This window comes from Muscardinus avellanarius (assembly GCF_963383645.1).
Source record: "Muscardinus avellanarius genome assembly, chromosome: 6".
NCBI lineage: Eukaryota > Metazoa > Chordata > Mammalia > Rodentia > Gliridae > Muscardinus > Muscardinus avellanarius.
Genome location: NC_137791.1, coordinates 83,920,033 through 83,945,424, shown reverse-complemented (window position 1 = coordinate 83,945,424; position 25,392 = coordinate 83,920,033). Strand labels below are relative to the sequence as shown.

General features: G+C 35.7%; 1 protein-coding gene across 1 annotated transcript in view; it reads right to left on the bottom strand.

Annotated features, from left to right (window-relative positions):
• LOC308264396 (transmembrane protease serine 11C-like) overlaps positions 1-25,392 on the bottom strand; it is a gene marked incomplete at both ends in the record, with an annotated part of 73,797 nt that overhangs the window by 2,673 nt on the left and 45,732 nt on the right. The window contains 4 exons of the mRNA XM_080697621.1: positions 6,109-6,251; positions 7,904-8,163; positions 9,109-9,280; positions 14,327-14,365. Coding sequence (XP_080553747.1) covers positions 6,109-6,251; positions 7,904-8,163; positions 9,109-9,280; positions 14,327-14,365 — 614 coding nt within the window. The remainder of the gene's footprint in view (positions 1-6,108; positions 6,252-7,903; positions 8,164-9,108; positions 9,281-14,326; positions 14,366-25,392) is intronic.

The window sequence follows — 25,392 nt, the reverse complement described above, 5'->3', positions numbered from 1 at the left end:
TCAGTGAGACTCTGTTTCAAAGATAAAAAGACTAAAGGCAGGTGAGGTGTCACATGCTTGTAATACCAGCATTTGGGGAGGCTGAGACATTCAGGTGGGAAGATACTAGAGTTGCAGTTTTCCTAGCCCTTACAGGATCTCCTGGAATCACCACAGGACAAACAGTTGTGCTGTCTGTGGGGGAAAATAACAGCCTACCGAGTTGCAGGCTTGAAAAACAACAAACTTGTACTTGGCCATGTTTGAGTGCTACAAGCACCAACAATAGAGACTAACAAGAGCTCATGTGATTGCAGTCTCCCAGAGTAGCAGTGTTGTCCCTTGGGATAAATAGCTTAGCCACCCAAGCCCCAGGGTTAGAAATGTTAGGGTCTCTTTCTGCCAGACTTTGGGCCCTGAAAATTGGGATGCTAGGAACCTGGCAGGGTTCCACTTGATAACAGCTACAGGCTGGAAACTCAATAGTCTCTCTGCCAGCAGAGTTTGTGCCTGGCATGCATGCATGTCATAACTGACAGTTCTCCATGTGATCGTAATAAATAGACCAGGGGTGGTGTCTCAGGGGCTATCAAAGCTCAGTGAACTGTCCCATAAACTTGGAATATAGCAGTTTCTGGCCTTGATGATCTTAAACCTATTGGCTACAGGTCAGTGCTTTGCAGTTCCATGGGCTCACAATCAGCAGAGTAGTGGTGGTGTTTGTAGGGCATTAAATCCCAACCAGGAGCCAGGTGTGGTGGCTCACGCTTGTAATCCCAGCATCCAGGAGGCTGAGACCAGAGGATTGTGGTTTGTGGACAGTCTCAACTACTTAGCAAGGCACATCATAATTCAGTGAGACCCTGTTTCAAAAATAAAAATATGCCAGGCATGGTGGCATATGCTTGTAATTCCCGCGCTTGGGAGGCTGAGACAGGAGGATTGCACAGGTTCGAAGCCAGCCTCAGCTACTTAGTGAGGCTCTCAGCAACTTATTGAGACCCTGTTTCCATATAAAATATAAAATATGTTTGGGAGTATAGCCTGGAGGTAGAAAGCCCCTGGGTTTCACCCCCAGTTCCACCAATAAATAAATAAATAAATAAATAAATAAATAAAAATACTAAAAAACTAGGGCTGGGGGTGTAGCTCAGAGGCATAATGACCTGGGTTTCATCCCCAGTACTGAAAAAAAATCCCAACTAGAAGGATGCAGGCTCTGAACAAAACAAAATAGTTTCTGGCCATATGGAGTTTGGTCCTGGCCATCTCAACCAATCAGAGACACAATGTATCAAAATCTATGGGACACTTTGAAGGTGGTATTAAGAGGAAAATTTATTCCACTGAGTGCCCTCATAAGAAAAACAGAAATTCACCAATTAACAACCTAATGACACACCTCAAAGACATAGAAAAACAGGAACAGCCTAATCCTCAAACTAGTAGAAGGCAGGAGATAATTAAAATCAGCAGGAATCAATGAAGTAGAGAAAAACAACATCAAATACAAAGGATCAACAAAACAAAAAGTTGGTTCTATAAAAAGATTGACAGACCAACCCCTAGCTAACCTAACCAAAAGAAAGAGAGAACCAACATAATTATTAAAATCAGAAATGCAAAAGGAGACATCACTGAAGACAATGGGGAAATCATCAGAATCTATTTTGAAAATTTATACTCCAATAAACTGGAACACATGAATGAAATGGATAGATTTCAAGACACAAACAACCTACCTAAATTGAATCAAGAAGATATAGAAAATCCAAACATACCATTAACAAGCAAAGAGATGGAAACAGCATTAAAAAGTCTGCCATGAAAGAAAAGCCCAGGACAAAAATTTTCAGCTGAATTTTACAAAACCTTTAAAGAAAAATGAAATCTAATACTTCACAAGTTATTTTGTGAGATCAAAAGAGATGGAATTCTTCCAAACTCCTTTTATGAAGCCAGTATCTCTTTCATACCAAAACCAAATAAAGATATTGCAAGAAAATAAAACTTCAGACCAATATCAGTGATGAACATAGATGAAAAATTCTAAACAAGATACTATCCATGCACCTTAAAATCACATCAAGAGTGTCAGACATGGTGGTGCACACTTGTAATCCCTGTGCTTGTGAGGCAGAGACAGGAGGATCGCGCAGGTTTGAAGCCAGACTTGCTGGCTTAAGAAATCCTGTTTCCAAATTTAAAAAAGTATAAAAATAGGTCTGAGAGTGTAGTCCAGAGGTAGAAGGGTTTCCAGGGACCCCAGTACCAACAACCCCTCTCCCAAAACAAAAACAAATCACATCAAGAAAATTTTATACCATGGTCAAGTTGGTTTCATCCCAGGAAAGCAAGGCTGATTCAACATATGCAAATCAATGCATACTATTCACTACATAAATAGAACTAAGGACAAAAAATCACATGATCATCTAAATGAATGCTGAAAAAGCATTGACAAAATCCAACACCATTCATGTTAAGAATACTATAGAAAATTATAATAGAAGGAATGTACCTAAACATCATTAAGGTGATATACAATAAACCCAAAGCCAAAATTATATTAAAGTAAAACTGTGAGAATTCTCTTTAAAATCAGGAGCAAGACATAATGCTCACTGTCGCTACTCCTTTTCAGTAAAGTCCTTGAGTCTTTTACCAGAGCAATAAAACAAGTGAAGAATATCAAATGAATTAAGATATGAAAAGAATAATTATTTCTATTAATGAAACTAAGTCTTCCTCCACCCCTACCCTTATATCTCCTCCCTGGCTCCCCTGAGATTTCTATGCATCATCTGGAGTCTCTCAATATGGGTACTTCATATTGGAAGGGAGGGAAATGGGGGGGAATCAAGAACCTGTGCATATATGTCATTGTCAACAAGATTTACACTATGATGTGAGACTATAATGCACAAATAAAAGCACAAAAAAGATTAATTAAAAGAATCTTTATTTGCAAATGACATGATCTTATATTTAGAAGATCCAAAAACCTCAACTAAAAGACTACTAGAGCTGATTATCAAATTCAGCAAAGTAGCAGTATCCAAAACCAACCTAAATATTCAGTAGCTTTTCTATTACCAACCATGAATCTGAGAAAGAAATCCAGAAAACACCTCTATTCACAGTAACCTCAAAACCAATAAAATACCTAGAAATAAAACTAACCGAGGAGATAAAAGAGCTCTACAATAAAAATTATAAAACACTATGAAAGAAATTGAAGATCTTGATCGCCTTTCCTAATGGATAGGCAGAATAAATATTATCAAAATGGCCATTCTTCAAAAGTGATCTACAGAATTAATGCAATTTATATAAAAATATCAATGACATTCTTTACAAACCTAGACTAATCAGTCATAAATTTCTCTCTCTCTCTTTTTTTTTTTTTTGGTGGTACTTGGGGTGGAACCCAGAGGCTTTCTACCTCCAGGCTATACTCCCAGATCTATTTTATTTTTATTTGGAAACAGGGTCTCACTAAGTTGCTGAGAGCCTCACTAAGTAGCTGAGGCTGGCTTCGAACCTTCATGATCCTCCTGTCTCAGCCTTCCAAGCACGGGGATTACAAGCATGCGCCACCACGCCTGGCTAGTCATAAATTTCATATGCAGAAACAAAAGACCAAGAATAGCCAAAGCAATTACTAGCAATAAGAAAAATGCACAGTGCATCACAATTCCTGACTTCAAATTATATTACAGAGATATAGTTACATAAATAGCAAGGTATTGGCACAATAACAGACACATAGACCAGCAGAAAAATATAGAATCTACAGAAACAAATCCACAAAAATCCAATTATAGCCACTTGGTTTTTGACAAAGATGCCAGACACATTCATTGGAGGAAGCCTCTTCAACAAATGGTGCTGGGAAAACTGGTTATCAATTTGCAGAAAAATGGAACTAAATCCTTACTTCTCACCCTGCATAGGAGTCAACTTGAAATGGGTCAAAGACCTGGAAGCTAGACCAGAGACTGTGAAGCTACTAGAGGAGGGCATAGATTCAAAACTCCAATATATAGGCACAGGTAGAAACTTCCTCAGCAAGACTACCACAGGAAATTAAAACAAGAATTAATGTGAGATGGCATTAACAGAATCAGTATTACTGACTATGCGTGGATATGTGAAAATACCCGTGTAAATCTCAGTACTTTGTATTGGGATGGGGGGGTGCAAAAGTGGGGGTATATCGAGTGCTATGTGAATGTATGTCAGTGTCAACATGATTTACATTATGATGTGAGACTATAAGGTATCAGTAAAAGAATATTAAAGCAAATTAGTAGGAAATATACTAAGGAATATTAAGGAATAATGAGGTTGATAGGTAAAGAATTTAATGAAGATTTGACATAGCATAAAGATGCATTAAAGAATTGTAATATTGAACTCTTATGTGCATAAGTGACTTCATTTTACAAAAATGCAAAATTACTTCCAGTTGTGCTCAGTAGTGTATATACAAGAGCAAATAAAGCTAATAGGTTGAAGCCAGGCATGGTGGTACATGCCTGTAATCCCAGTACTCGAGAGGCTGACACAGAAGGATCGCAGGTTCGAAGACAGCCTTAGCAACCTAGTGAGACCTTGTTGTTTCAACAGGGTCTGGGATGTAGCTCAGAGGTAGAACACTCCTGGATTCAATAATTATTATCACTAAAACTAAAAAGCTTATAAGTTACTCTGTGATTGAAGAAAATTAAGATAATTTTGGGGTGAGTAGAAGATGAAGTCATTGGGGACGCTATACATTGAGCAGTTGAAATAATAATAGATGGGTTCTAGGTTGTATAAAGTTGGGAGTCATAGACTAGGGTGATAGTCTGAGAGAAGATTAAGAGGAATATTGATTTAAGATCTTCATATTATAACATAGTAGATTTACTTAGTGGAACAGTTGGAAAGACGGAAGTCACTTATTAGAGATAATAATCTGTATTGTAAATACTTGTTTGCATGCCTGCCTGCTGACTTTTCGGGTACAGGAATATACTCTATTCATTTCAGTTTTTTTTTGTACATACCACAGGGTCTGGCATATCAGTAGCTAACAAATAATCACCACATGTAAAATGAATAAAGAAAATGGGGTTCTTCCTAAATTTACTGATTTTTCCTGCCTAGATAACTATAGAAGTTTCATTAGCAACAGGACTGTTGCTTATAAACAGCAATAGGGGAACAAGAAGTACATTAAGCATAAGGAAAGGTAGCTTAGTCGGATTTATTATTACTACTACTACTACTATTATTATTATTATTATTATTATTATTATTTTTAGTGGTGGTACTGGGGTTCCTGGAAACCCTTCTATCTCCAGGGTACATTCCCAGACCTATTTTATACTTTTATTTTGAAACAGGGTCTCTTAAGCCAGCGCAGCTGGCTTCGAACCTGCGCGATCCTCCTGTCTCCACCCACCAAGTGCGGGGATTACAAGTGTGCGCCACCATGCCTGGCAGCTTAATGGGATTTAGGTATGGCAGCAGAGCCAGATTTCTTGCACTGAAATTCCAGTTTGGTCACTTACTAGCTGTGTGAGTTTAGACAAACTTCTTGATCTTTTTGTTTCAGTCTCCTCATCTGACAAATATAGTTTATAGTAGTCTATACATACCACAGAGGATTATCATAACTAGAGTAATATTAATTCTAGTTATTTTTAATAACTAGAAATTATTATGAATAATAGAGCTTAAAACAGTTTATGGCTCATAAGGGTGCCATGTAAGGGTTATTAAGTAAATGAAATACTTAGAATGTTGGATTATGGAAGCTCCATAATTGCTAGGTTTGGTACCAGACCCAGTTGGTGGATACCAGTGAAAGACTAAAGTTACCAGTAATGTCTATTTCATCTCTTCATTCCTTATTCTAATTCAGACTCTTCTCTACTCTTACTCACAACTTATGACAGGAAAGGTAATTTAGCATTTCAGTACTTTAATGAGATCTAAGTGATATCAATATGTTTTAGATATTTGAGCTCCAAAATATACTTAATATACTTAATCCTTTAAAATTGAGAAAATGGAACAGGTTAAGTGAAAATTTAAAGCTAAAAGAAAAAAATATTGAAAATAATTATGCAGATTTACCTGGCAGGCATCCACACGTCCCTCCAGGAACCCAGCACACAGCATTCCAGGTTTGACAATGCCACCATATGCCTTTCCACTGTTGCAGGTCTTATTATCTATAACCTTCACTAATCCTTTCTGAAGTAAATTAGGACTTGATCCTAAAGGAAAAAAATTATATAAATTTTGCTAAAGTCAATATTAATTTCTATGGCCAGGTTATCAGTATCTAACTTTAACATTATGCAGAATTTCTAAATCAATGTAAAACATATGTTTAATGAAACATTCATATTTTCTTTTCTTAGCAACAATTAAGCAAGTTTTGTTTATGAATATACCAAGCTATTACTAAAAATTGTTTAGAAATACTTAGTGTGTACACCCAGATATGATGGGATTTTTTTCCCTTTTAAAAATTCTTTAGAGCTGGGTGTGGTTAGCACATGCCTATAATCTCAGTACTTAGGAGAATGAGACAGTAGGATTGTGAGTTCAAGGCTAGCCTTAGCAATTTAGTGAGACCTTGCTTCAAAATAAAATATAAAAAGACCTGGGGCTATAGATTGGGCTCAAACTCCATCACCAAAAAATTTTTTTTGAATTTTATATTTACCACACATGTTCCTTAGAAAGCAAAATTAAAAATTTACATCTCTGAAACATATATTTCATGAGCATTTTTAGATTTTTCAACCAAGTTTATTGCTGTAATTTTGTTTTGGTGTTACTGGGGTTCCTGGAAGCCCTTCTACCTCCGGGATACACTCCTATTCTATACTTTTTTATTTTTGGAAACAGAGTCTCTTAAGCCAGCGCGGCTGGCTTCGAACTTGCTTGATCCTCCTGTCTCGTCTCCCAAACGCAGGGATTACAAGCGTGCGTCACCATGCCTGGCTTATTGCTGTAATTTTGAATCTTGGAAATCATGTTATGTTCATTTTCCTGCTTTCAAATTCACTTGTGAACATAGATACAAAATAGATATTATTAGAGTCATAGGGATGCACTTATATAAATGGTCTTTACTCAAGCATCATCTTCTTACTGAATGCTATTTATTTATTTATTTATTTATTTATGGCACTTGGGGTAGAACCCAGGGGCTTTTCTAACTCCAGGCTATACTCCCAGATCTATTTTATGTTTTACTTGGAAACAGGGTCTCACTAAGTTGCTGAGAGCCTCACTAAGTAGCTGAGCTTTGACCTGTGCGATCCTCCTGTCTCAGCTTCCCAAGTGCTGGGATTACAAGCATGCGCCACCACGCCTGGCTTGTTACTCATTTAATTTAATCATAAATTCTCATTACCCTGGAGTTTTATATTTTCCTTTGGTATTTACCTAAATTAAACATAATATATAGTTTACTTATATAATTTATTTTGTGATTTTTTTTTTGTCTGACTTCCTTTGCTAAGAATGAAAACTTTTTCCTTGTTAAGAAAACAGACAGGAATATTTGCCTGTTTTATTCTTTAAAGTATCTAGGCCACTGACAAAAGTACAATGAACAAAGTGTAATCAAACAAACACCTATTCAATGAATAAATTAAATGGAGAAAAGTAAATTATATATTCAAATAATAAATTTTTTTAAAAGGTGCCATTTTAGGGGTATTATGTTAAGTAGTTCTCTGAAATTGCAGTTCACATATGAATTCTATTGAGGATAATTTTCACTTCACTCACATTATTTTCTGTCAAATGATCCAGAGAAAGTATTTTTTTCAGATTTACTTGTAATTTTGATTGTACTACTTTTTAATCCCTAAAATTCAAGCCATGTAATGGAGGAATGTTGGAAACTCACCATCAGACTTCAATGTTCCCCATCCAGTGACCACCATATCTGTATTCGGTGGGAATCTATAAGTAGCTTCTGGAAGACATGCTCTTCGAATGTTGCTTGAATATAATACTGGTGAAGACAGATGCACAACAGCAATGTCATTATCGTGTGCAGGATAATGGTAGTTTTCATGAATTATAATGTTCTTGATAGCTCGTTGTGTTCGTGGATCACTTAAAAGAAGCCCAAAACTAACATTCCAGTCTTTGGGATTATTGGTACTAAAAAGAATAAATTTATTTATTAAAAATTTGTACATTGAAGTTGTAGAGATTAATCTCTTAACCATCTAAAAATAATTAGGTATGTTTGAGTTGCCATAATACTTATGAGTATGAAAAAATAAAGCTATATGTAAAATAAATAATGAAAATGATGATAACATGATCAGAATTTGAAAACTTAATATACTATGTTTTAAAAGCTAACCCATGAAAACTACAATTAGTTTTTGGTTTGAACAGTAAATACAAAAGATTCAAAGATATAAATATGACACATAAAATAATATCAAATAAAAAGCAAGCAAGGATATAGGATAGAATGGACTTATGGAAATTAAGGGAATAGTCTAAATTCTTTCTTAATTAAAAATATAAGTAAAACATTTTGGCTTATTAGTTCAAGGATTTATATATTAAGTAGTATAGAAAAGTGCTGCTGTATGTATCTAGGTGGAGGCAGCATGCTAAATACTTATAATTAAATAAATGAAACCAACTATAATAATGGGAAAGAAATATAAGATTCATTCAATTTGGGATTTAAAGTTTCTTTTATAAAATTGAAGTAAATGACTTTAACCTAGTGGTTCTTAACCCACCTCCCCTGTTGCTGCTGATTTGGCAGTGTCTGAATACATTTTGGTTGTTCATTGAGGATTGAAACTGGTGGAGTGCTGCTAAAGATTCCACAATGTATAGCACAGTTTTCTATAGCAAAGTATTACTGACCTGGTTCACAATATCAATAGCACCACTCTTGACAAACCCTGCTCTTTGTTAACTATATTTTTTTGCTGATAAATCACTGAATAAGTTTGAGGTTTTTAACCTCAGTCTTGGAACAGTTGGAGGTATAGCTGTACGGCTATATTATTAAAAAATACCTAAAAGACATTTAGGTGCTTGAATAGCTTTGAGACCTTCGCCTGGGCCAGAGCTTACTTTACGAAACAGTGAGCAGCTGTAATAAGCCAGCTGTTACTAATCAGAGTAGCTCCACATCGGTGAACATTATTCTGTTGAAGGCTAGCTTGCCAGGGCCATTCTCCTTCCTCAGCATTCTGGCCTCCTACTATTTTGTTGCCTGAGGCGGTAATTGAGCGTCGTCCACAACCTGCCCAAAAAGAGTTAATTAGTATTGATATTGTTTATTCTTGTGTACTGCTCTAGTAAACAAGCTCTCTATAATATATGTTCCTATTAATCACAAACTGAGGAAAATCTTAGTCTTGGAAAAGTTAGGATGAACTCACTTCTGACATGGAAATTTTCTAAGAATTTATAACAAATATATCAGCATCTTCCTCTCCTCCATCTACATGTCTGTATGGCCTCACTATAATCTGGCTAAGAGACAAGTTCAAAACTATAGGTTTGAATTCAGAAGACAATTGTGTAAGTTACTAAGTTGCACAGGGAAATATGTATTTTTCAATTTTAGGCAAGTTTATTGTAAAGCAGAGAGTACTATGAAAAAATTTACAAGAAGGTGTGAATGAGCACGAATATAGATATTGATGAGACAGAGTAAACAAAATGTATACCTACTCAATTCACAATATGTAATATCTGTATAAAATAAATGACACACAAAAAGATTTTAACCTATATTCAAAGTTATATGCTTCTGTGAGTCAAGACTGCTTTATTGTCTCTTTAGGTCTAGAAAACTGCTAGATTCTCAAGTCTCTTAAGCAAAGCTGCAGTAATAGTACAATTTTATTATTATTTTCTGTCTAATTTTCTCTCTCTCTCTCTCCCTCTCCTCTCTCTCTCTCTCATGCTGGCATGTTGGGAATGAAACCCAGGGACATTCGTCCTCTGAGCTATACCCTCAGCCCTATTTTATTCTTTTATTTTGAAACAGGATCTTGCTAAGTTGCACAGGGTCTCACTAAGCTGCTGACGCTGGCTGTGAATCTGTGCTCCTCCTGTCTCAGCCTCTCAAGTACTGGAATTACAGCTATGCACAACCACACCCTGCCTAATTCTTTCTGATTGTATTGACTATCTTTAGTCCAACTAAAGCACTGAGTTTGTCCCTTAACAATTTATGATATTTTTTACTAGAGATTGCCATCTCATTATACAAATTTTTATAGAACAGGAACCCTATCTTAATTTTCTTAAACATATTTCCAGAACCTACCACAAAGAATATACAACACAAAAGCAGTTCAACAAATGTTTGTAGAAATAATGCCAATATGGCATAATCAATGATACATCTTTTTTTTTTTTTTTTTGCAGGTCTGGGGATGGAACCCAGGGGCATTTGACCTCCAAGCTACATCCCCTGCCCTATTTTTTTATTCTTTATTTTGAAACAGGGTCTTACTAAGTTGCAGAGGGCATAACTAAGTAGCTGAGGCTGTCCGCGAACTGCGATCCTCCGGTCTCAGCCTCCCAAATGCTGGGATTACAAACGTGCACCACCATGCCTGGCTTCAATGAGACATCTTTAAATAAAATTGATACTTGTTTGTAAAGCTCTTTTTTTTTTTTTTGGTGGTACTGGGGTTCCTGGAAACCTTTCTACCTCCGGGCTACACTCCCAGACCTATTTTATACTATTTTTTTAAATTTGGAAAGGGTCTCTTGAGCCAGCATGGCTCACTTCTAATCTCCGTGATCCTCCTGTCTCCGCCTCCCAAGCGTGGGGCTTACAAGTGTGTGCCACCATGCTTGGCCTGTAAAGCTCTTTTTTTTATAATAAGTATTTCCCTAAGCTTTTGGCAAGTGAAAAAAAAAAAAAAACTATGGCAGCATAATTAGTGCAGGAAACATGGATTGAAGCTGTGACTCTCTAATCAGGGACAGTTTTGCACACTGATTCGCTAAGAAATATTTAACAATGTTGGAGGTATTTTTGATTATCATAATTGGGAAGGGAGGGGAGAGGCTATAGGTGTCTAGTTGATAAAAGGCAGGGATGCTGCTAAATATCCTGCAATAAACAGTAGACCTGTTGAAACAAAGAATTATCTGGCCCTATGAATATTTGTAAGGATGAAACACCTGGATTAGAAGAAGGTACTTTTACCAAGAATGAGAATATCTAAATGAATTTGGAAAGGTTAGCTAGTCAGTTGCTTCATAGAAAAATTTTTTCCTTCAAATTTCACAGATTGTCTATTGTTAGTAAAGTACTTTGAGAATAACAGATGGTAGTCAGCATAAGTTCAAATAATTCTGTTACTAGAAGTAGGTTTTTAAAAATTTTTATTGGGGCATATTAATTTTATAGGATGTTCATTGTATGTGGCCAGACATACTTTGAAATATTCCTTACAAAGTTAGAATGGCATTAGAACCACAGAGGAGAGACCTGTAGACTGTTTAAAGGCCTTACTGGCCCTCTGATGTCTTTGAGTACTGTTTTTAATTCTGGGTTATTCTCTAATTGCAATCCAAACCTTAGGTTGTTAAGGCATCCCCTTCATAAGAATCACTTACCTGAACTGTAGTTTTAGTGGCTACTATTTCTGAGGGAGAGCTCTCACACTGACTCATTAAACGTAACTCCCTTTTCTTTTGCTCTTTCCGCCCTCTTATTGTGGACACCATGGGAGATAAAACAAATAATCCAGAACCCAGAGGTAAATGGTTCCTCCCTATCCTTCCTTCTCTTTGGACAACTCCTAAAGGAAGTTGGCTTTTATTCAGCTTCCTTCTCAGGATATAAAAACAAAGAGGCTCCTCTGTAGGGCAAGAACCTCCCCTACGCAACCTGACTTCCCTGTTTCTGCTCTTACTCATAATTCTCACTTAATTTCCATGTGTCAACGTCCATTCTGAGTCTTCATTTACTCATGATTGTTGTGTCTGTTAAGCTTTCAGCCACCACCTCTGCAGTATCACCTTATTATTACCTTTGCTGAAGTTCTAGTGGCACCATGTAGCTTTGTTATATCAAAAGAATCATATGGCAAATTTCAAGGATTTAAATAATACAATAAGGATTTCTGGTTGATACTTTCAGAAACATCAGCAAATGTACAGAGCTCTTACAGTCTCTTACTCCTTTTTGCTGTTACTATATTTTAATACACTTTATTATATCACATACAAAAGCTCTGTTGTTTCTTTATCCTTGCTTGATTTTTCTTGCCTTTGCTTTTCTCTCTCTCTTTTTTTACCTGTAGCAGGAGTGGAATCTACAAGCATTGTACCTCCAAACTACAACCCTAGCAATATTTTTTATTTTTTATTTTTGAAACAGGGTCTCACCAAGTTGCAGAGTGCCTCACTAAGTAGCTGAGGCTGTTGAACAACCTGTGATTTTCCTGTCTAAGCCTCCCATGTGCTGGTATTATGAGTGTGCACCACTGTATCAGGCAGCCTCTCTTTTTTAAAAGTATGATCAAGCCGGGCGTGGTGGCGCACGCTGGTAATCCCCGTTTGGGAGGCTGAGACAAGAGGATCCTACAGGTTCGAAGCCAGCCTCAGCTACTTAGTGAGCCTCTCAGCAACTTAGTGAGACCCTCTTTCTAAATAAAATATAAAATAGGTCTGGGAGTATAGCCCGGAGGTAGAAAGCCTCTGGGTTCCATCCCCAGTACCACCAAAAAACCCCCAAAAAACCAAAAACCAAAAAACAAACAAACAAACAAAAAAGTATGATCAAGCCAGGCATGGCAGAGGATGTCTGTAATCCCAATATAGGGAGGCTAATACAGGAGGATCACAGGTTTGAGACCAGTGTCAGCAACTTAGTGAGATCTGGTTTCCAAATAAAAAATAAAATATCTTGAAGTATAATAAAGTATCTTGAAGGTAGAATTCCCCTGGATTCAATCTCCAGTACCTAACCAAACCAAACCAAATGCAAAAGTATGATCAGCATCTTAGACAGGCCAAGTTAAATTCAGAATGCTGATATGAAAGATTGTGTAGTGTTCTAGTTGGGGGATAAACAAATTTGATGATCTCTTTATTTTTCTTTCCCTCTTTCTTTATTTTTAAGTATTTATTCATTTAGTTGTGCTGAGGATGGGGTACTCTACCTCTGAACCACACCTCAGCCCTATTTTTTTTTTAACTCGAAAACAGGGCCTCACTAAGTTGCTGAGGGCCTTGCTAAGCTGATGAGGCTGGCTTCCAACCTGTGACCCTCTTGTCTCAGCTTCCCAAGTACTGGGATTATAAGTGTGCACCACCACACCAATCTAGATGATCTCTTTCTTACCACTGCTCTTATTCCTATCTTGACTCTCTCTCTCTCCTGTGTAACATACATATTTCTAATTGTGAATTTTGATTTTATGGGCACTAAAGTTTCATTGAAATAAATTACTAGAAGATGTCTTAGTAAGTTGAGGACTGTTCGGTCCAAATCTATGAAAGAAAAAAAATCAAATACAGCTTTATCTTCCAATTTTTCTCATTTCTCAAAAATAACTGCTGTTACTGAGGGATATTAAGAGTGATGGGGTCAGTGTCACCTGGCTCTTGAGTGTAATTCCTCTAATCCTGCTGCCCTAGTCAATGTCAGGCCTCAGAATATAGTAATGCTTTTCCTGAAAGTCAGCTCCAGGTTCTAGCAACCTTGGGATCCCATTTCCTAGGAGATGTAGTGGGAGTGTGGAAGCAGAATCCTTGGTTGACAAGGGAGAAGCTGCTTGCATGTATACCAGTTACTTTCTTTGCAAACCAATAGGGCTGCTGGATTATGAATTCTACAATGAGTTCCTAGGTCTGGATTTTTCTTAGGAAAAATAGAAAATACAAATAGCTGGCACATACGGAGTGTTTATTCTGAGTGCTCGTACTATTGTAAGGACTTTGCTTGTGTCAGCTTATGTTATCTTCAAAACAATTTGGAACTGATGTTTGAGAAGTTATGTAAATTTATGCTGTTAGTATGTGACAGATCTGGGACTTGAAACTCATGTGTAGCTGATTTCAAATGCTAGGTACTTAATTATCATTGCCTGTACCTAGGTCCTTTTTGCCAAAATGGCATGTGTGATAATGTGTTCCCCATTTTAAGTTTTTGACACTAATCAACTTAAGGTCGGCTACAGGAACCTTCAAACAAATTTCTGAAAGCAGCTTCCTAATTACATCTTTATGAATATCACATTGGCTCTCAAGTGGAGGTCTCTTGGCATTCAAGGGATTAAATTGCAATAGAAAATAACTTCATTGGTGAACTTACAGGTATGGAGAAGGTTTTCTGCCATCGGCATTGCAATATCTAGAAGTCAAGGGAAAAGAAAATGAAAATATATACACTTATGAATAAATTTTACTTTGATATTAATAGAAATTATTTTGTTTTTGGAAGCATTATGTAAGCATAATAATTTTTTTTAGCATAATAATTTTATTCAACCTCAACTATATCATTTCTATGTTCATAGATTAGCACAGACTAAAAAATCTTTGTACTCATTCTTCAATTTCTAAAAGACTCTCAAGTTTCTCATTGTTATTTGAAAAAGCAGTCTGTTCCTGAAAAGTACTATAAAATATATGCCAAATTATGATGCTCACCATATCCCAAGTGCAAAACAATAGAAAATGGAATGTATTTGACTTTTTTTGTGTATAATACTGGGGATAGAATTCAGGGAAATCTGCCTCTAAATACAACCCAAGGCCTATTTTATTTTTTATTTGGAAACAGGGTCTCACTAAATTGCTGAGACTGCCCACAAACCTGCAATCCTCCTGTCTCAGCCTCCCAAGTACTGTGATGACAGGGAAGCACCACCGTGCCTGGTTGTATTTGACATCTTTTTACGGCTATTTTAAATTCACTCGGCTCATCTTTTCTTTGAGCCACAGTTGTGATGATTGCATAGATTTGGATCAGGTTTGATCAGGGCATCTTGACAGTTACCCTTCTTGAACCAGCATTAAGACTTCTCATTTTCTGCCAGAAGAAAATGACAAGATACTCATAGATGGACAAGTATAATGTATAGGAGTTGATTCTCGTAGAGCCACTGACCAATATAAGATGGTGCGGATGAACCAAAGCTTCTCCGTTTATTCACAGGGGATAGAGTTTTGAAATATAATTCATAAAAGTAGAACTGTCCTTAGTAATGACTAATCAGATCAGCAACTGTATGCCAGCTTTTGTCCTAGGTTTTGGATTTTAGGGGAATCAGGATAAGATATTTAAGCAACTATCCCTTAACAACTAATCCTAGTAACTAGGAAAGAAGCTATATTTTCTTATACTTAGCACATTTTGTGCTGAGTGTATTTCACTATATATTAAGCATTTTAAAATTAATACTCTTTAAGTGGTAATTTTCAATTATTTGAAACATTCAGTTAAACATGCTATTTTATTTCCCATTCTTTTTGTGTCAACAATGATTTAAGGTACCAATGAGGGAGGCTTTACATTGTCTACTTCTTTCTGGTTAGAGAAATCATTTTGGAGAGTAGTACAGAATAAAATGGTTTACACATATACTTTTTTCCTGTTCTCCTAATATCCCTGAAGAATTGAAAATCGGTTCCATTCATGTGGGAAATACATAAGGAGAGGATGGCACCACTGAGTCATGCTCCAATTTTCAGACACAGGAAATCATAAACCCATTAGCATTTTCTATTTAAATAATTTCTTTTCAGAAAGCAATCACCAGCTGCTGTAGAAATTAATGCTGGTATAAGTTCATTTTTATTATGCTCTTGGATTTCTGCAAATCTAGGAAGGAGTATTCAGGTCTACATGCCAATAACAGTTACACGCTTTTATATTAGATTGCACAATAAATCAGGGAGACAAAAGAATCTTTTAAAAGAAAGTCAACCTGTCTGAACAAAAAGGCAAGAGCCACTCAGCAGTTAGTTGGGCTATGAGCAGGTATGAAACACACACACCTACTTGAACAAAAAGCTGACATCCTTTCAACATATCCTTCCCAGATACCTTTGGAAGGCTAAATTTTTATTTGATGTATTTCTAGAATTTGGTTTTAAATTTTTTATGCTTGGTAAAACATACCAAATCACATTAAGATTTTTAGAAATAATTAAACTTTTACTTGGACTGGAAAAATATTACATTCTATACTTAACTTTTAATAGACATTTTTCTTTATTTGATGCTTTCTTTACTCATGCATGACTAATGATGGACTTTGGTCCATGAGCACCCATCTTACATTGGTCAGGGAAGAAATGTTTTTTGAATTATAATTTAATATTATATTATCGCATGGTCAATAGTATAATTATCACTTGGGTAGGTGTAAGGCAGGCTACAGTGGATGGGGAAGTGACTTAAGCCTTCATCCTTTTGGACTGAGTCACTGCGATGGCTGTTTGTGTTTCCTTCTTAAGTCCTTTGGCTTATACTCAGAGTCTGAGACTCCTGTAGATTTACCTCTGATTCAAGACATAATGTACCACATAAAGGAAGTGACAAAAATGGCATTATCTTTGCTAAGTAGGAGATGAATCAGAGGATAATAAGACAATGCAGTTTTGCAAACAGCTCAGCCAGTATTCATTGGTCTTCTCCTATGGGCCCCAAATTAAAGAATAATCATGATTCTCCATTCAGCAATTAAGAGAGAAATAACTAAGTAAATCAGTTAAAATCAATGTGATTAAGTGCTATGGTAGAACTATGCTTTGGAAATGGGATGTAGCAAGAAAAATAATTTGGCATAAAGGGGGATTTGGAGCATCTAATAATTTTCACCTGGGAAGGAATCAGTAAATTTATTTCACCTGAGGCAAAATAGGCACAATTCACTGACTATTGAATATTATATAAGAAAATGCTTAGTTGCTCTCTGGATATATGAGACATCATTCCCAGGAGTACTATTAATATTTCCTAGAGTTAAGAAGTGAGAAATGCAACTTTGGATGCACTGGTAAGAAGGACTCCCCCAAAAGTCTGATTATCTGTGACTATTTCTTCCTTAAAAGAAGGTATCTAAAACAGATAATGTTAATGAAAACTAAACTATATGGAATTCCATATACTTGTTATTATAGGATAATAAGTATATGGAATAATTTCATAATAGTGGTAAATTTATTTATAATATAACTTTACATAGTTCATGGGATTTAACTTGACATAGGTGAATTTATTACTTTACATGGGTCCAAATACTAAATTAGTCGATTAATCCAACTTTTCAGATAGTTATTTTCCCAGATTTTTTTTTTTTTGTTACTGGGGATGGAACCCAGGGGCCTTCTGCCTCTGGGCTACACTCTCAGACCTATTTTATAGTTTATTTGAAAATAGGTTCTCACTAAGTTGCTGAGAGCCTAAGTAGCTGAGGCTGGCTTCGAATTTAAGCAATCCTCCTATCTCAGCTTCCCAAGTCCTGGGATTACAAGCGTGCCCCACCACTCCCGGCAAGTTTTCCTATAATTCTAACATTAAAAATATAGAATTTAGCTGTGTTTTGTTATGAAATGGGCTATTTTAAAGTGTTTATGTGGTAAATTTATGAAAACTACAACTATAATCACATGGGCTATTGAGAAAATAAATCACTATAAAATTGTTTTATTCACCATGGAAGTTCATTTATGATATTTTTACCCCACTCCAATAAAAGCTGCTCTGGAGCTGTAATATGAGTGATGTGTATTAAAAGGCAAAGAAATAGAGGGCTGGGGGTTCAGCTCAGTGGTAGAACATTTGCCTAGCATGTGTGAAGCCCCTGGTCCCATCCCCAGCACTGAGGAAAAACAAAAAAAAAATAAAACAAGCCTTCCCATATTACCCAACCAACAAACAAAAAGGAATAGAGCATGAATCTGGATCATGGTTGAGCAAAATCTGAGTTTTCATTCACTGCAATTTTTGATTAGTCCCCTGGCTGCCTATCGAGCCTCAATAAGTGCTTTTCTCTGTTTCTGATTAGAATGAAAATTATCTCTTTTGTTAGACATATTGTTTGTCATTCCACAGAGAGATATGTTATTTATTTTTTGTATGTGTGTCTATATTTTCAATGTTTACCATTTTAACAATTAATATAAAATATTGGAGTAAATTAAATTAATTAATGATTTGTATGCACAGGTGACAGTTTTTAAGTACACCTGTGCTTGATTTTTTTCTTTTAATTCTTTTGCAGATCTCTAGAAATATGAAAAATCAGGAATATCTATTTATTGTGTATACTTCTCCTGTAACTCAAGCCTTTGTTGATTTTAAGCTTTGGAAGAAGTACAAAAGGCTGTGATAAAGAGACAATAAGACAGGTACCCAGGAGTGTACTTAAACTGTTATGGTGATGTAGTGAGTAGTCGATACGGTATGTGATAACATGTCTTATGCTTTTGATATGCCATCCTCGTGTTTCTGAAGTGCCCTTTTGAGGAAATACATTGAACAGAAATTTAATGTTTAGGATTATCATTTTCAGTTTGGAAATTTCTAGCTTTGTTCTCTCAGGTACCTAGACATCTTGTTAGGGTTTGCACTTGATGGCACAGTTCTGGTGTCTCATCCAGCAAAGACTTTATGGATTCTTTTTATTTCATGCCTATTGCTTTCTTAAAGACCCATCTTAAAAGCTGTTTCTCCAAGGAAATTTTCTTATTATCCCCTCTTCTTATATCATTCCTTAACTTCATTTTTTTTTTCTGGTGGAAACAATTATCATCTGGTAATATTCACTTTTTCATGCTGAGTTTATTAAAAATTTTCTCTCTGGAATTTACTTCATTTAAATGAATTGGCTCGAAGCTTGGCGTGGTGGTGCACACTTGTAACCCCAGCATTTGGGAGGCTGAGACAGGAGGATGGAGGTTCGCAGACAGCCTCAGCTACTTAGTGAGGCCCTTTGTAACTCAGTGAGGCTGGGGGTGTAACTCGGAGGTAGAATGCCTCTGAGGTCAATCCCCAGTACCGCAAAATAAATAAATAAATAAATAAATAGGCTCACTATATGGAATGATTTAAATATCAATTATCCAATAGTATCCAGCTAGTAAAAGATAACTATTAAAAATGATATTGGTTTTCCTCTGACAGAGATTTGAAAATAAAAACAGCCTGGTCGACCACTTTTGTTTTCTGGGTAATTTTGTGAAAGTGCATCTCATGTTCCCTATTGATAATGGTCTCCTATAATGTGGTGATTATCTGGTTAATATTTATACTTTTTTGTGGTACAGTGGATGGGGCCAGAGGCCTTTTACCTCCAGGATACACTCCTAGACATATTTTATATTTTTATTTGGAGATAGAGCCTCACTAAGTAGCTAAGACTGGCTTCAAACCTGTGTGAGCCTCCTGTCTCAGCCTCCCAAATACTGGGATTACAGGCGTGCACCACCATATCTGGCCTTATACTTTCTTAAAGTATCCATACAGCATCTAGTACATGGTTGTATGTATTAGACATATATAAATAAATATTTTAAACTCTAAGCTAGCCGGGTGTGGTGGTGCACGCTTGTAATCCCTCGCTTTGGAGGCGGAGACAAGAGGATCACTCAGGTTCAAAGACAGCCGTGCTGGCTTAAGAGACCCTGTTTCCAAATTAAAAAAAAAAAAATAGGTCTGGGAGTGTAGCCCGGAGGTAAAAGGGCTTCCAGGAACCCCAGTACCACTAAAAAATAAAAAATAAAAAAAATAAAACTCTAAGCTAAGTTTTCATTTGTAAAATACTTAAGAAAATATCATTTTAAGTTAATTTCTGGATTTGTGGAAAGACATTCTGAAACACCAAAAGTTACACATGTTTTGGGAGACTTGATAACATTTTCTCTGTAGTAAAGTCAAGAATTAGGAGACCAGGGTGTCTGAGAAGCCAAAAGTCAATTCGCTGAAAACGTATGCATTTAAATAAAAGGATCCAAGACACTTCCATTTAAGAGATATTTGCTTTTTTAATATTTATATCCAAACTACTGTATTTAAAATTAACTAAAAGAAGGCAGAAAAAAGATCATAGGAAAGAATGCAGAAAAACTAGAAGTGGCAGCAGGAATTCTGGTTCACAATGAGGGATGAAAAAGAAACAAGATATAAAAACCAAATATGAGAATTCAAAACCCCAGACATTGGGGTAATTTGGTGAAGGTGTTGATAACCCCGCATCCCCCCAAATGCCTGCAGTGCACAGCAATATCCACTATATATAATGAATATTCCTAGTGATGTCAGATAAGTTGGTTCTGAGTTTGAAATAAATTTTCATAAAATAATTTTAAGAACGTTTATATTTTGTTAAAAATATAAAATCTAATCTATTTAGAAATTTTTTTATTTAGAAAGACTTATTTCCAGGGAGTTATGAGTGCTGAGAAAACAGATTTTTAGAACTGAAAATTGGTTCTTCGTTAAGAAAGTACTCTTTGGCAATAACATGTTTCATAAAAATGGCCTCTATCATTTGTCAAAGAATGATCAGTTGGTTCATGCTTAAGGCATAATGAAACAAAGCCACGTCGGAATCAAGCCAAATGAAAAAGCTGTGTTTTAGTAACTTAATCCATATTCTGGTATTGGGTAAGTGCTCTCAAATGAATGCTAGGCTAAGCCTCCTTGTTCTTTTTGCAATACTCTGTTTTTTTTTCCCTTTTTTTGCAGTATTGGGGATTGAACCCAGGGGCATTCTACCTCTGAGTGACACCTCCAGCCATATTTTTTATTCTTTCTTTTGAAACAGGCTATCAGAAAGCTGTAAAGAACATCACTAAGTAGCTGAGGCTAGCTGAGGACCTGCAATCCTCCTGTCTCAGACTCCAAAGTACTGAGATTACAAGCATGTGCCACCACGCCTGGCATTTTTGCAATACTTTTAACAGTGAGTCGGGAGCATCATTCTTGTATAGGAAAGTCTTTGTTATTTTTCTATTACTTATATATAATTTGAAGTTTTCTTTAGACAATTATGATCTAGAGTAAGCATTTAAAATAATTTTCATACCAATACAATTCATGAGGTTGAGTGTACTATTATGTACAAGGCATTTTTGTGGGGGAAGTGATCATTATTTTTTTAAAACAAGTGATAGTCATACCCTTAAATATGCTTATTAAAGTTATGAGCATTCAACTTTATAGAACATTTCATTTAAAATCCTCACTCTAGCATATGAGACATTGCTTTTACAAACATTTGGATTTTTCCTTCCAGAGCTTTTAAAAGAGAACCACCACGTGGCCATCTTTGCAGTTTTGTAGTTGGTACATCAAGTGTCTGGCTCCTTTCTCTTTCCAGCTGACAGATTTATAGTTTATGGTAGTGATAGCCAAGAGCATCATGTTGTGATTTAACTTGCTTGATATGTGAGCTATCACTTGCCTGCCTTCCTTTCTTCCTTTTTCCCTCCCTCCTTTCCTTTTTTCCTTCCTCCTTCCTTCATTGAAGTTTGAATTACATAAACATTAACTATCACATGCATGTTCTTGTTAAGCTATAAAGTAGCTTAATAAGATCATATAAGAACTCATAAAATAATAAAGGGGGATGACATACCTAATCTTAACTATTGATACAGTCATTTCTATTTTAAAGGAATATGATATTGTTTAAACATAAATGAATATAAATTGTGGGGCTTGAGAATAACAAATCTTCCCATTGAAATCAGTGGAGTTGATTTCATCTGAGAGACTCCAGGAAATAATTTTTTCATGGACAAAGAAAGATATACTATCAAAGAGTTTTCTAAGTTTAATGCTAAATGGTTGATTACAAAGTCATCTGATCTCATAAGTTCAGAATTCATGGAAAAACATTGATCTTTCTTCAACAAATACACTACAGATATGCTGATTGTTTCTGTACCATTCTAACATTATCCCTTTTTATGGGATTCAGGACTAATTAGGAAATGAAATTGCACACTATATTTATGGATCTTAATAATTAAAGTACTCTTTATATCCTAAATCTGGAGGTAGCAATGTCTTCTAGTGAATTACACTTGCTGCCATCCCTCCTCGATTGGGGTTCTGCAAAAGAATTGAGCTCCAAAATCCAAGGATAGCAATTTTATTTATTTATTTATTTATTTATTTATTTATTTATTTATTTATGGTACTGGAGATGGAATACAGGGGCATTCTACCTTTAAGTTACACCCTGGCCCTATATTTTATTCTTTATTTTGAAACAGGGTCTCAATGAGTTGTAAAGGATCTCACTAAGTAGCTGAAGCTGGCTGTGAACTGAGCCTCCTATCTCAATCTCCCAACAGCCGGAATTACAAGTGCGTGCCACCACACTGGCTCAAGGATAGCCATTTTATGAAACAAACAAATTTCTATGTGCCTGGAACAGTATTATGTATTGCCTTTGGAAGAAATGAAAATAATAGTCACCATGCCATTTTCTTAGGGCTTCATTTTCTTGAAGAACTTTAGTTGAAAGTGATATTCTCTCCTATCACAATTATCAATTACAGGTTGGATATCATGAAATTAACAATTCATCAAACGATTTTGAACTGCTATATATCTGCCTTATACTGGGCTATGTGCTAGGCTCTGGAGATATAGTGGTGGGTAAAAATGGATGTGGCCTCTGCTTATATGAAAAATGTGATATGATAGGAGTTGAGAGAAGTGCTCTTAAGGAAAAGAATGAGCTTTCTTGAGAGGTGAGTGTCTGATCTCATCTGGGATTATTGGCCAAAGTTGTGGTAAAGATGTAAAGACCTAGGGAATGAGAAACATCGGGCTTTGGGCTTATGTCTACAGAAAAAAGTTTACAGCTGTTCTCATTTGATGTTGCTGTTTGACTTTACTAAATGATGATAGCATTAGGTCCAGTCCACATCAAATTGTTTATACTAGAAAATCTTAAAATGAATTTGTGAAACAATAATACTAATTATGCCTCTCATTTCATATTCACTAACTCTTAATGTATGCTTAAGTGCAAGTGAGCTTTTTGCTGAGAGAGAAAGCATATTCTCTGAATTCCCTATAGTGTCTACCAAGGCATTTGTGTACAATTACTTCATAATTGCTTATTAGACTTAGTATTTTGAAACAGTTTATTTTATCCTTAGTATTTCTTTAAATTAGATGTGGGTTTACATACTTCATTTATGCTAGAAAACAAAGGCACAGTTTAAAATATTTGGATTTTGAATGATTAACTACAAATTTGGAGAAAGAAGGAAGTTTTTCCCCCACTAGGAACTTGAAATCTCTAGCTTCAACAGATTTTTAACACAGCCATCAGTCCCAAACGTATTCATAAAAATAGTGTAGAGACAGCTCATTGGGAGACTGAAGCAGGACTGCAAGTATGAGGTCAATATGGGTAATTTAGCAAACTCTGTCTCAAAAAAAAAAAAACTCGGGATATATCTCAGAGAAAAGTGTATAGAACACACTCAGTGCAATTAGAATCAGAGGACACGAATTCAAGTCTTGGATCTGCCCAGATTTTTTTTTTTTTTGGACTGGATATCAATCATTTTACTTCATTGAATCTTGATTTTATTTTCCAAATCTAAAGTGTTCAAAATGTTCACTATCCAATGAATAATGAATTTTTTTTTTGAGGGTCTGGGGATGGAACCCAGGGGCATTTGACCTTCAAGCCCCCCCCCCCTGCCCTGTTTTTTATTCTTTATTTTGAAACAGGGTCTCACTAAGTTGCGGAGGACCTCACTAAGTAGCTGAGGCTGTCTGCAAATCGTGATCCTTTGGTTTTAGCCTCCCAAAGGCTGGGATTACAAGCGTACACCACCACGCCTAGCTTGAATAATGTATTCCTATGCACTTTCTCTGAACCAGAAATCAGTAACTTATTTACACTATTCTTGATTTTGATGCTTATAGGGGATATATAAGTTAATACACGTGGCAGTTATAGAGAATAGAACTACTAAATGGTAACTCTGTGAGATTCTGGCTTTTAGTCTTAATAAATCATAGGATGTTTAAAAAATCATCAAATAAGATTCTTGTGTAAGTTTATTTTTTATATATGCATAGAAAAAGAAAATGAATTTAATGTTAGCATAAACAAAGATGGAATTTTACCCAAATATCCTGGGTCATAGTTAATGTTGAATTAGTAGTTTTCAATAAATGAATTAGTAAACTAAGCCAGTAATAGATGACTTAAACATTTTTAGTGGTTATGATTTATTATTATTATTATTAATACTATTAATATTTGAGTTACTGAGGATTGAACCCAGGGACATTCTACTTCCAGGCTATACTCCTAGCTCTATTTTTGTTCTTTATTTTGAAACAGGTCTCACTAAGTTGTGAAGGGCCTTTCTAAGTAGCTGATGCTGGCCATGAACCTGAGATCCTCCTTTCTCAGCCTCCCAAGTATTGAAATTACAGGTGTATACCTCCATGCCTAGCTATGATTTAGTATTATAATAACCAAGATTTATATAAAATAAGTTTTCTGAGTTAGGTATAATTATGAAGTGCTGAAATGTTAATGAACATTTTACTTAATTAATTTTTTATTTCTACAGAAGCAATATACTTTTCACCTTTGAGGTTTGTAAAATCTCTTTAAATGGGTTTATTTGTCCTGCTTTGAATACATACATAAAAAGCATGTACATATGTCATCTATCAGTTGATCAGTTGGTTGGGCAGTGGACATCCAAGTATTCAGTTATTAGAAGAATAACAGCAGTGGCTGGGAAAATACACCTTTGTACTATATATATGTATATATATGTATATGTATATATATATACATCTACATATCTATATGTTTATATAGATATATAGAGAGATGTCTTGGCTAGTATTTATTGAGTATTTGACTTATGCAGGTACTCTGCTAAATGCTTTAGATGTATGTGCTTATTTATTCTAAGAGAAAAAGTCACCATGATGTATGTGATAACATAATTTCTTTTTTAAAGACAAAGAAACTAAGACTCTATTAGATAAAGTGGTTAGTTTTGGATGGGAGCTTGCTCCTACTCTACTAGTGTTTTGAGAGTACATTCTTCCTTAGAAATGTCTGCACTTACTCCTCTTCACCCATAGAGCAGCCTGAATTTAGGGGAAAGTTAGAGACAGAACTATTGATAAAATGATAGTCTATCATATTGAGTTGTAAATCTATAGTCCATAGGACACATTTTTTTTTTATGGTACTGGGGGTGGAACTCAGATGCTTTCTACCTCTGGGGTATATTCCCAGCCCTAATTTTATATTTTATTTGGAAACAGGGTCTCACTAAGTTGCCAAGAGCCTCACTAAATAGCTGAGGCTGGCTTCAAACCTGCGTGATCCTCCTGTCTCAGTCTCCCAAGCGCAGGGATTA